This window comes from Scyliorhinus torazame, chromosome 1 (genome assembly GCF_047496885.1).
Source record: "Scyliorhinus torazame isolate Kashiwa2021f chromosome 1, sScyTor2.1, whole genome shotgun sequence".
NCBI lineage: Eukaryota > Metazoa > Chordata > Chondrichthyes > Carcharhiniformes > Scyliorhinidae > Scyliorhinus > Scyliorhinus torazame.
Window position 1 is genome coordinate 313,086,928 of NC_092707.1, and position 12,705 is coordinate 313,099,632.

General features: G+C 47.5%; 1 protein-coding gene across 4 annotated transcripts in view; it reads right to left on the reverse strand.

Moving 5' to 3' along the window:
- Positions 1 to 12,705, reverse strand: part of cfap36 (cilia and flagella associated protein 36) — a 218,362-nt gene that overhangs the window by 192,861 nt on the left and 12,796 nt on the right. For all 4 annotated transcript variants that reach the window (XM_072507826.1, XM_072507827.1, XM_072507829.1 and 1 more), the window contains exon 3: positions 747 to 848. In XM_072507826.1, the coding sequence (XP_072363927.1) occupies positions 747 to 848 (102 nt within the window). The remainder of the gene's footprint in view (positions 1 to 746; positions 849 to 12,705) is intronic.

Below are 12,705 nucleotides of genomic sequence, written 5' to 3' on the forward strand. Positions count from 1 at the left end.
GCAGCATTTTCCTGTCGCAATGTCTAATCAGAACATTTCCTGTATCTATTTATATAGTTATTTATCTTTTGAATAAAACAGACTGCACAGGTTTTCAATTAAGCATTTTCCTTTGGCAAATTCATTTGAACTGGGAAATAGTTTTTAAAAAGAAATTTACATATGCATTTTCCAGAACTGTTCACTTCTTTTTAGGCCATATCAAGTGGCAGGCTGGGTGACATGGAGGAAGTGAAGGAATAGCTTCTTCCTGTATAATATTTGTAACACAGAGGTAACACTGAAAATAAATAGTCCAGTTTTTGAACAGTACCCAGGAGTACAATTTTGTAATGTTGTGATATTTGCTGTTTGCTGATTATGATCATTTAATTTCCTATTAAACCTGATTTATCTATGCTGCCTGAAGTCTATCAGCCAAGCTATTTCTCCATGTGTTAGTGCAATTTCTGTGAGCAAATCAGCATATTAAGGAATTTCGAAAGGTATGCCACCTTATTAGGCAATTTGTGCACAAGGTTGTGCTTTGAGGGCTTGCTTAAAGGAGTATTCGTTTGCACTGTGCAAGAGAAAACCTAACTAATGAAAGCCAAAATTACAATCGGTTAATCAGGAAAAAAACACCTTGTTCTTTTTTTGTAATTCATATTGCGCATTTCACAAAATATTGGTCAATGGGTTACATTATAACATTTGGCTGAGAATTCTAATCCAAATATCAGAGTGACAGAACTTGCTTTTTTTACCTGAAATGACTCAGACTGTGCAAGTGGGGAATTGCAGGCTTCCAAAAACTGGTCCTCCTGGATCCCGACATCTTGGAGATAGCCCTCTAACAATTGTTCTACCTGCAGTACAAAAGGATAAATTAAATATGCAAAAGTGAGGAACCACAAAAATAGATAATTGAACTCAATATGTAACTCTTTCAAATTTGAAAACTTCAGGCAGTGTAGCAACATCCAAACAACAGAAAACTGATGACCCCTTTGGATGTTGCATTCACTGTTTTTCCACCTTTTGCACTTGCAAACTGATTTTTTTTTTCTACCTTCCCTGTTTCGTGTTTGCCTGTGCCAGAGAGGAAGCAGATGACCAGTTGCAGACTAGAGCCAAAATTACAAAAACAGATGGCTACGATAAACATTTTGTTCCCTATGCAACTATTTTAATTATCCAGATCATTGTACAAAATTGCATTCTCAGGGTCCAATTGATTTTTTGTACAGGCAATATCTTCTAGTTCCTAGAAGTACAATAATCATATTTTTAGACTCAAAATGCCTGAGCTTCATCAAGTCTATTTCTTACAGCTTTCCGAGTGGATACTGAACCGATCCAATCGCACTCAGCAGTGCAGAAGTAAATGTGGCACCCTGGATGTTTATATATGTAGACATATAGGACAATGCTTTTCATTTATCACACTAAGCGAGATGGCAGGCAGTTTCGACAGCACCCACCCACCCCGCTAGTCGGAATGGTATAAACACACACCCGATTCAGTGCTTGGAAGGCCATTATTTATGCACAGGTAATTATCAGACTCAATCATCTGGCGGGTTGGGGGCTGATTTGGCCGCCTGCCATCAGCTAGCAGTGTTCAAAGTCCAGGCTTTATATTTAAATGCCAGTCCAACACATACAGCTCAACTCTCTGTAGCCCACCTGTCTCCAGACCATCACAGATGTCTGGCAACCAGAAAAGCGAGGCTTGCAGCCTCAAGAAAAAGTCAGCACCCTGCTTCACCCACCAGACCTTTGACGCCTTGATCAGAGGAATACGGTTACAAAGACATGTCCTGTATCCCAGGGATGTCTCCAAGAAGCAAACCAACCTCACGTCTCCGGCAGAGGTCAGCGCAGCTTGCAACCATGCCAGAAACGTCATCCAGTGCAGGAAGTGGATGAATGATTCCATCTGCTCCACGAAGCGAAGTCATCCTTCAACTCCCTCCAATATCAAACTCTCATCATGGTATCATGCACTCAAACTGCTACTTACACAACCATTAGCAATGGACATTTATCAACACGCATTCTCTCACACAGAGACTTTCATATCACCACCATCCCATCTATCATGTTGCTCACACTGCATCTTCTAACCCTTCTGGGGAAGGCTCACCAAACACAGGGCACATGCACCTTACCCAACCTTTGCTCCATCCTTTCTCATCGCATGCCTTGCTTTCATCTTCATCCAGGCCAAGCCAGCACAAAATAGGAACGATAGGGGAGACTGCCAACACCATTGCTCTCACCAAGTTCGAGGAGACTGCAGCCAAGCTGGCTGAGGACGACAGGAATTGCTTCTGTGGAAGGGGATATCGGACTCTCCCAGCAAACTAGTACATCACAGCTCCATAACCTCATTAAATCCTGACAATCACAGCGAGTCAAATGCAGGTCTTATATAGCTCATGCGCATCAACTGAAACTCTATTCTCTAATTTATTAAAACCAGCAGTACTAGACCCACAAGGTAGCCAAGCACTAATCTGAGCCCCTAGACCACACCTGAAGCAGCTCACAGCACTCAACTGCACCCTCCATTAGCACAGCGACGCCCACATCTTGGTGGGGGAGTTACCAGTCCTCAAGCGAGGTCCCCGAATTTGTTATAATTCTGGATGAGATGCCCCAAAATTGTTATGCTCCCAGGTGAGGAGGGGTGAATTGGCTCCCCTTCTTTATTCAACTTCCCCTCAGTTCGTCACAACAAGGTTAATTTAAAAAGTATCCCTTTCCTTCCAGTCCAAATGTATTAATGGTTTTAAAACCAGCCAATTAAACAAAGTTTCCTTGAGTTAAGGAGTTTATTACTAAAAACATGAGAAAAACACAATGCACATACACAGAGACTATAAATGAGAAGCGAGTCCAAAAATAAAAATTATATACAAAAGAGTCTTTGGCTTGTCAGTGAGGAGTAGATGGCAAAACGTTGCAGACATTTAAGTTGGGCAATTTTGGCAGTTGAGGAATTTGTCTGGAGATTCTTAATTCAGCAGCTTATCTGCAAGTTGTCCTGTTTCCTTTTCAACTGTGAGAGAGAGCGAGAGGGAAAAGAGCGAGGGACTTTTAAAAAACAAAAACCTACAAGCACAGGGATAACAAATGGATATTCTTCAGAAGTGACCTTCGTTGCACATACTAGCACAGTAGACCTGGAACACCAAACTTGTACACAGAGACCAGATTTGCAATTGGTTTTCAACCATTTTTCTTGTAATAATAAAATAAAAATAATAGCTTATTGTCACAAGTAGGCTTCAATGAAATTACTGTGAAAAGCCCCTTGTCGCCACGTTCCTGCACCTGTTCGGGGAGGCCATTACGGGAATTGAACCCGCGTTGCTGACATTGTTCTGCATTACAAGCCAGCTGTTTAGCCCACTGTGCTGTGCACTCCTGGACGCAAACATGTCTTTCACCCAGAAACAGCTTTCTTCCAACTCACACCATGTCCACAGACTGGGATATAACTCATAGGAGATGGTTTCTGTTGAGATGATAATCAGCTTTCATTATCTCCACAGAAGATTACAGTTCAGTTTTTGCATTGCATCTCATCCTTCGAAGTGTCTGTCTGAAAAATGATGCAACATTATTCTTTCTGGACTAGTTAGTCAAATATAATCCACATCAGAATTTTCCAGGAAGTAGTCATCTATTTTCTGTCTCAGCCAGGTTTTGCTTATATGTCCATTTTTTAAAAACACATGTCTTACTTAAAAGTTCAATGACCTGGCAAAAAAAGAGCCAAGTTTAATCAGGCAAAGTCGGCGCTTTATAAATCGAGGTGCGATTTGGCACGTTATTCCCAGCCAGAGCCTGGGTCACACACCAGAGCAAGTAGTATTTTAATACCCCAGCGGAGGCAAACTATTTTGTATGGGCCAACGGCCTGGACGAAGGACAGACGAGGCAGCGATGAAGTCGGGTCGGAGGAAGATCGCTGAAAGAAACAGAAACGGAGACTCACAGACAATGTGTACGAAACAGGACGAGAAGAACAAAGTTGGCACTCGGATTGCCTTTGGCAGGCAGGGAGCAGGCAGAGGAAACAAGATGGTGCCGCAAGCAGCCACTTTGGAGGATCCCCTAAACAAAGGGAGACCTCGGAATGCAGGTGCATACCCACGTGGCGTACACATAGTTGGCGGCCATGTTGGGTGTCCCCTGGACAAAGGGAAACCCCGGAACGCAAGGGCCCAGCCTCATGGTGACAATGGCGACTGTGGCCATTTTGGACGGCCCCCTAACAAAGGGAGAAGGATGACTGCAGGTAAGAAACGGCTGGGTGGGACAGACGTACCATTCATGTTGCGGAACAAGGGCTAGGGGAGTAGCCATACTGATTAGCAAGAGGACAAAGTTCATGGACACAAGGACAGTTACCAATCAAGGGCAGCGGTATGTCATGGTCAGAGGTGTCGTAGACGGGGCACCAGTTGTACTGGTAAAATGTGTACGCACCCAACTGGGACAACACAGACTTTATAAAGACCATGGTGGAAATCCCCGACATTGACACACACCAACTGATCTTTTTTTTTTGGGGGGGGGGGGGGGGGGGGGGGGGGGAAAGAGGAGAAAGAGAGAAATACTCCGACCACGCTCCACACTACATGGATGTGAGGTTGAAGACCAGCCGTGCCCAGCGCCCCACATGGAGGCTTTTGGCCAACAAGGCCTTCTGCCAGAAAACATCACAGGCCATAGACGGGTACATTGCTCACAACCAGAATGGGGAAGTCTCACCTTCCACGTTCTGGGAGGCACTGAAGGCGGTGATTAGGGGAGATATTATAGCCCATAAGGCTCACAGAGACAGGGAAGAGAGGGAAGCCATCTAACAACTGATCGACTCCATCCTGGGGTCAACAGAACGTATTCCCAGGCACCAACCGTAGAGTTTCTGGCGGAGAGGGAAAAACTACAAGTGACTTTAACCTGCTATCCACCAGGAAAGCAGTGCACCAACTCCTCCAGACATTGGGGACCTTCTACAAGCACGGAGAAAAGGCTGGCTGCCTACTGGTTCAGCAGCTGAGAAAGCAGGCAGCCACGAGGGAGATAGCACAGATTAAAAAAAACAGCAGAGGCAGACTGGTAACGGAGCCAAAAGAGGTCAAACAGGCATTTGAGTCCTTCTTCCGGGGGCTGTACCCTTCCGAGCCCCCCGACGGGGGCGCGGGGATGAAAGTTCCTTGATGGACTCGACATGCCAGTTGTGGACGGGCGGGGGGGAACTGGAAGCACCAATAGGTCTGGGAGAAATCATGGAGAGCATGAGCTCCATGCAGACGGGGAAAGCGCCGGGACCCAACAGGTTCCCGCGACTTGTATAAAAAATTTGCGTCAGCCCTGGCCCCACACCCAAGGGGCATGTTCGCAGACTCAATAGGGAGGGGCACCCCACCCCCTACGCTAACAGAGGCCAAGATATCGCTGATACCCAAAAAAGACAAAGACCCAATAGAATGCTGATCATAGACCCATTTTGCTGCTTAATGTAGATGCGAAGATACTCGCGAAAGTCCTGGCCAAGAGACTGGCGAGCTGGTGCCAGAGGTGGTCGCAGAGGACCAGGCGGTCTTTGTCAAGGGTAGACAGCCAACTGCGAACATCAGGCAACTAGGCCAAAACAAATTCCGTTACCTGGCCCACTTCCAGATAGCCCGTGACTGGACACGGTCCACAAGTGGAATCTGACCAGTCTGCACGTTCTCCCCATGTGAGCGTGGGTTTCCTCCGGATGCTCCGGTTTCCTCCCACAGTCCAAAGATGTGCAGGTTCGGTGGATTGGCCATGCTAAATTGCCCTGAGTGTCCAAAACTGCCTTTTGTGTTGGGTGGGGTTGTTGGGTTATGGGGATAGGGTGGCGGTGTGGACTTGTGTGGGGTGCTCTTTCCAAGAGCTGGTGCAGTCTCGATGGGCTGAATGGCCTCCTTCTGCACTGTAATTCTATGATTCGTGGGCACCATGGACCAAAGTAGAGATCATGGCCTGGCAATTCACAAAGTCAGAACGCGCAAGTGTAAATGCAGGATTATATTTGCAAGTGGTTGGCAATCTTCCGAGGTGAAAGGGAATGGCATTGAGGGCTAAGAGAAATGCGGCCAGCTTTCCTGAATAAACGTTACTCTTCTTGGAACCTGTCAACGATTAAAGTATCACACGCAAGTCTCCCACGGGCGAGATTCTCCCATTCGGCAGCAGAGTGTCCACGCCGTCGCGTTTCACAACGGCGTGAACGGGCCGCTGAGAGTACCAATTCTGGACCCGACAGGGGACCAGCACGGCGCTGGAGCGTTTCACGCTACTCCAGCCTCCCATTCCGGCGCGCCACAGGATCCGCACATGCAGTGGCGCCGGCGTCAACGAGGACATGTGCAGTGGCGCCGGCGCCAACCCGCACATGCGTGGTGGCCTCCCTCAACGCGCCGGCCCCGACGCAATGTGGCGCAGGAGTTTAGGGGCTGGCGCATAAGAAAATAGGCTCGGGGAGGGAGAGGCCGATCCGCCGGTGGGACTCTACCTTTTTAGAGCGTTCGCTTGGCCCATCCGGGCCAGAGAATCCACGGCCTGGCCGCGTAGAGCGGACCGCGACCGGCGCCACACCAAATGCGCCGGCGCCGATTCTTCACTCCACAGAGAATCGCGTGCCAGCGTCGGGGAGCGGTTGCGGGGACTCTCCGGCCTGGCGCGGGGCTGGGAGAATCCCGCCCCACATCTTCCTTCCTCCATGCCATGGCATCATCATGCTCATAATGATACCACATTATCCAGGGTTCCTGGGCCTTTATCCTCTTATGAGCTCTCAATCTCCTCCAGTTCACTCTCTGGCAAGGAATCACTCCTTTGCACTGTCAGATTGTGAAGGGTGCAACACGCTACGATGATGTGGGAAACTATCGGTTATACATTAATGGAATGGTAGCCCTTGCGGTGGAATGGTAGCCCTTGTGGTTTATAAACATTGGGTGCAGTCTGTTGCGCCCTGCAATCTTGGGAAGCCAGTGAAACCTGCAGGCTAGCTATCTTCGTCCAGAGCAAACCTGACATAACGATGGGCCTTCCTGTAAAGAGCATCTGTGATCTCCTTTATGCATCGATGTGTTGCAGACTTAGAGATGCCACACAGGTCCCCTTGTTGATCCCTGCAAGAAATTGAGCATTGTGCTCCCTTCAAAGCCACTGGCAGAGGATAGCCTCCAGCCCCATGCGGCATTAGGTTTTAACAAAGAATGTAACATTTGTGATGTACCAAATCTTAGGACAAGCGCAGAAGTGCCCAACATTGTCCCGGCCTTATTTGTAAAAATGATAAACCCTAGGTCTAACAAGTCATCGCCATTGACTGGGTCTCTCCTCCTGACCCTCCTGCTTAGTCTCCTCTTGACCATGTCCCTCAGATGGAGCCTCCTGCAGGAGCTGTGTCTCACCCCTCCTTAGCCCCTTACATTGTACTATGACTCTGTCAAAGGCAGCATTGAGCCCTGGATTCATTTTTTCTTTTGCCTTCTCCCTGAAATGAAACATTGAAGACAAGAATGATTAAAGGCTCAAGAAAGTGAAGCTCTGAATATAAAACCAATGGAAAATGTAAGGGGCCGCAGCCTTTCCTGCCCTACTTGCATGATGGTGACTGATGTAGCCTAGTCCCCGAGATGCTAGCACACACATTGAGGTGATCAAGATGGCATCCCAGAAATGCAACACCTGGAGCCCTGAATGGAATGATGAGCTGTAAATGAGATGAGCCCAAGTAGCTCGGTATTCCAATCTGATATGGCATACTAATGACCAATCAATTGCTCATGGTCAATGAGTGGATGCCCTCTGGCTCATTATGAATGCCAATTCCGGTGAATAACTGGCCTTCATTGATGGAATGTTACATATGATGCAGTTGTGCCTCATTCGCTATTGCCTGCATTCACAAAGTCTACATTCTTAGGTGTTACTCTTAACATGTAGCAACTGTGATGTGAAGTCACTGAGTTCGGAGTATCCCTTTAGCAAGAGTGCATGCATGATATGGAGTGTATGGGTGAGAGTGAATGAAAACCCCAATACTGGGAGGAAGCCAGACCAATGGACACACAACTCTCCTACTCTCTTTCCCCTCATCCCCCCCCCCCCCCACCCCAAACACCCTCTCCCTCACACCTTTTCTTCTCGCACTCCCCCACCCCCCCCCCCCCCAATCCCCTGCCACAATTACTCTCTCCTTCACACCATCTCTCCCTCTCCCCCCACAACTTCTTCCACCCCTCATACTCACTCTATCACCCATCACACACCTGCTCTCTCAGTTTCCAGCCACTTAGCAATGCAGATGCCTGTAAGCCCCACTCCCGCATGGTCCAGGCTGGGCAACTAGGCCCCGTTTCTTGGCACTCCCGGCCCTTCGCTCCCCGCTCCTGGGCTCACCGGCCCCGAACACACTACAGCTGATGTTTTATTGTTCCTCCAATCACAAATGGCTTCTCTCCCGCATTTGCTGCTCATAGGCTCAGCAACGTGGGCGAGAAGTGACCTTTGATTGAAAAAGCAGCTCAATGCAGAATCTTCAATTCAAACTTACCTGCTTGACTGGAATTTTGAAAACTGGCTCCAGGGTCAAATAGAGGGGCAGTGTGTAATTTCCTGGCAGCGTGACAAAGGATTGGAAGGCGTGACATGATTCCTGTGAACATCTATTTTACTGAGTATTCATGCAATGTTAATGAATGCAAATGGCATTCAAGCCACGAGGCTGCGGGGTTACCGACTCGCCCTCAAGAGGATTGCCAACTGCTTTTACGGCAGTGGGTTTCAGATTTTGTGCAAACCGCCACGAAGGGGGGGGAAAAGAGAGAGAGGGAGAGAGAGAGATCCACCTTGCCTGCACATCTTTGGTTTGCGGGGGAGAAACCCACCATGCTGCCCCTGGTTAGTGATGTTGTTGATTTTTTTTTTCCAACTCAAGTGTAGGTCAAATATAGTCTGTTTCTTCTCATTTGCTTGCCGGTTTTTGTCTCAATGATCTAGGAGTTTGGAGTCTCAGCTTCACCAACAACGTTTGCTGGGTTATAGGCTTTCAGGTCCAGTTTGTTCTTTCAAGCAGGGATTTGGCATCCAAAGAGAAAATGCTGCAATTCTCCCCACATCTGCGTGGGTTTCAACCCCACAACCCAAAGATGTGCAGGTTAGGTGGATTGGCCATGCTAATTTGCCCTTTAATTGGAAAAAAATAATTGGGTACTCTAAATTTAAAAAAAAAGAAAATGCTGGAAAATCTGGCAGCATCTGTAAGGAGAGAAAAGACCTAACGTTTTGAGTCCAAATGACCCTTTGTGTAGAAAGTGGGAGGTATTTATACTGTCGGGTGAGGGAATGAAAGATGAGTCCTAGCCACAGAAACAAAGGGAAAAGAGTGCTAATGGCAAAGAGAATAAAAAGACGTGAAAGGCCAAATAGCAGAGAAACTAAAATCAGAGGTTAAGCTGTGACAGATGTAGATGTGGGCAGGCGGAAAATATATATAAAGAAGGACAAGAAATAAAAGGTAAAAGACAGTTAAAATGAAATGGATTGAAAACAATGGGGCCGAGGTGGGGTAGAGCTAACCATCTGAAGTTTTTTGAATTCAATGTTGAGACCAGAAGGCTGTAGCGTGCCTAACCGGAAGACGAGATGCTGTTCGCCCAGCTTGCATTGAGCTTCACTGGAACATTGCAGCAGGCCAAGGACAGTCTTGTGAGCATGGAACACGGTCTTGTGTTAGTTAAAATGGCAAGCAACGGGAAGGTCAAGCCCAGTGTGCTTAGCAAAGCGATTACCCAGTCTATGTTTGGTCTCTCCGAGATAGAGGGATTTGGCATACCTGAAGTTGGGTCACCTTCTACCTGTGCGGTGAGTTGTTGATTTACGGGGAGAATGTGCAAACTCCACATGGAAAGTGACTCAGAGCTGGGATCGAACCTGGGATCTCGGTGCCATGAGGCAGCAGTGCTAACCACTGCACCACCATGCTGCCCCTCGGCTTTCTTTATATATATTTCCCCCCCCCCCCACTCTTTCCTATCTTATCCCTTTTCTCATTTTACCTCTCTCCCAACCATGTCCCCTCTCCCCCACATCTACATCTGTCACAGCTTACCCTCTGATTTTATAAGTTTCTCTGCTGTTTGGCCTTTCACACTTTTTATTCTCTTTGGGGACTGCCAATAGCACTCTTTTCCCTTGGTTTCTGTGGCTATGACTCATCTTTCATTCTCTCACCCGACAGTATAAATGTCTCCCACTTTTTATGCCTTTTAGCTTTGACAAAGGGTCACCTGGACTCAAAACGTTAGCCGTTTTCTCTCCTTGCAGATGCTGCCAGACTTGCGGAGATTTTCCAACATTCTCTCTTTTGGTGTTGATTTGCTTCCTCCTGGTTAGCGGAGGAAGTATCTTGTTTGACAGAGTCGTCTGCACTTTTTTTACATTTAACAGGTGATTTCATGTCAGCCTTGAGAGGTATGGATCGGAGTGACAATAAGACAAGATCTGACCTTTGTCTCTCAGGTCGCTTCACAGTGTCGACGTGTCTTTCCATAAAACAGAGTCCCCTTGTGTAATGTGGTGATGAGATGAATGATGTTGAATCCACAGTTTAGCAAATTCCTGGATCAGTCTGCAATTATTAGTTCTAATTCCTTTTTTTTTTTAAATTCTTTTTATTGGCATTTTCAAAATTTATAAACAGTTATGTACATTGTTGGCCGTGTTTATTTACTGTATTATACAGAAAGGTTTGTCTCGTCCTTCCCTTAATTTACCCTATTTACTGCTGCCGCCCTGTCTCGGCGTGTGGTCCCTCCCGCCCCCCCACCCCTCCCGCAATTAGGGATAAGGGAAGCGAAAGCTAGGGCGTCAGCCCTCTTCCCCATGTGTAGCTCTGCTGCTCAGATACCCCAAAGATTGCCACATTTGGGCATGACTTCACCTTCACCCCCACAGCCTTGGACATTGCCTCAGAGAAGGCTGTCCAGAACCCAGCAAGTTTGGGAAAGCCCAGAACATGTGGGTGTGGTTGACCAAGCCCCTCTGGCACCGTTCACATTTGTCCTCCACCTCAAGAACCTGCTCATTTGGGTTTGGGTCAGGTGTGCTCGGTGCATCACTTTGAGCTGCATGGGGGGCTAAGCCTTGCGCAGGAGGAGGTGGAGTTGGCCCTGCTCAGTGCTTCGCTCCAGAGTCCCCACCCCACTGCTGTCCCCAGTTCATCCTCTCACTTCCGTCTGGTCTCGTCCAGTGGTGTTCCCGAGCTCTGTCCAGTAGTTGTTCATACATTTTCCGACATAGTCCCCCTTTTTTACTGTCTGTGCCTATCAGGTCCTCTAATAGTATAGTTTATAGTACCCAGGGTACCCTACTGCTTCTTTGAAGAGGAAATGCTTTATTTGCAGCTGTCTCATTTCCTGTCCTATCGGCAGTTCCACTCTCCTCCGACTGTTCATCCAGTGTCGCTAGTCTGTGCCCTACATAGAAGTCCCTAACTGTCAGTGTGCCCCCAACCCATCTCCATTTCCTAAAGGTAGTGTCTAGGATGGCTGGGGAATTTGTGATTCCACAGATGGGAGCCATGGGGGACATCCTAGTCAGCCAGAAGTGCTGTCTTAATTCGGCCTGATATGTTTCAACTCCTGGTGGCATGTTATATTGTGGTACATCATCATAGAATTTACAGTGCAGAAGGAGGCCATTCGGCCCATCGAGTCTGCACCGGCACTTGGAAAGAGCACCCTACCCAAGGTCAACACCTCCACTCTATCCCCATAACCCAGTAACCCCACCCAACACCAACGGCAATTTTGGACACTAAGGGCAATTTATCATGGCCAATCCGCCTAACCTGCACATCTTTGGACTGTGGGAGGAAACCGGACCACCCGGAGGAAACCCACGCACACACGGGGAGGATGTGCAGACTCCGCACAGACAGTGACACAAGCCGGAATCGAACCTGGGACCCTGGAGCTGTGAAGCAATTGTGCTATCCACAAGGCTACCGTGCTGCCCCCTCCTTAAAGCTTAAAACTTAAAGCTGTCCACTCCTTATACCATGTTATATTACCCTTGGTGGCAATATGTTGTGTTCTTTGTCTTTTGTTCCAGAATGGTCAGTCGCGTTGATGACAAAGAATCCACCAATCATTAGATTGAAATAAAACTAATTTATTGGAAAACGATTAATTAAATGAAGTTCGAACATGCTAAGCTACAGTTAATAATAAAGTAATACTGAATCTGTCTAGCAGTAATCGATAATCTAGTAGTCACTAATAATATCCTTCTGTTAACTCTCTCTAATCTAACATACTCCTCGTGCTGCTGTTCTCAGGCTTTCGTCTTTACTAACACTATACTCAATGAGATTGGAGGGGGGGGGGGGGGGGGGGGGGGGGGGGCGCTCCGTAGGTACAACAATTCTAATTTGGTAGGGAGAGTGAAAGCTGATCTGGCAAGGTGGGATGGTCTCCCTCTGTCATTGGTGGGTCGGGTACGGGCGGTTAAAATGAATGTGCTGCCGCGATTCCTGATTATTTTTCATTGCCTGCCGATATTCCTGCCAAAGGTATTTTTAAAGAGAGATTGAAGGGATGATCACCTCGTTCATATGGAGAGGGAAGGTGGCCAGAATTAAAAAGGTGCTACTACAGA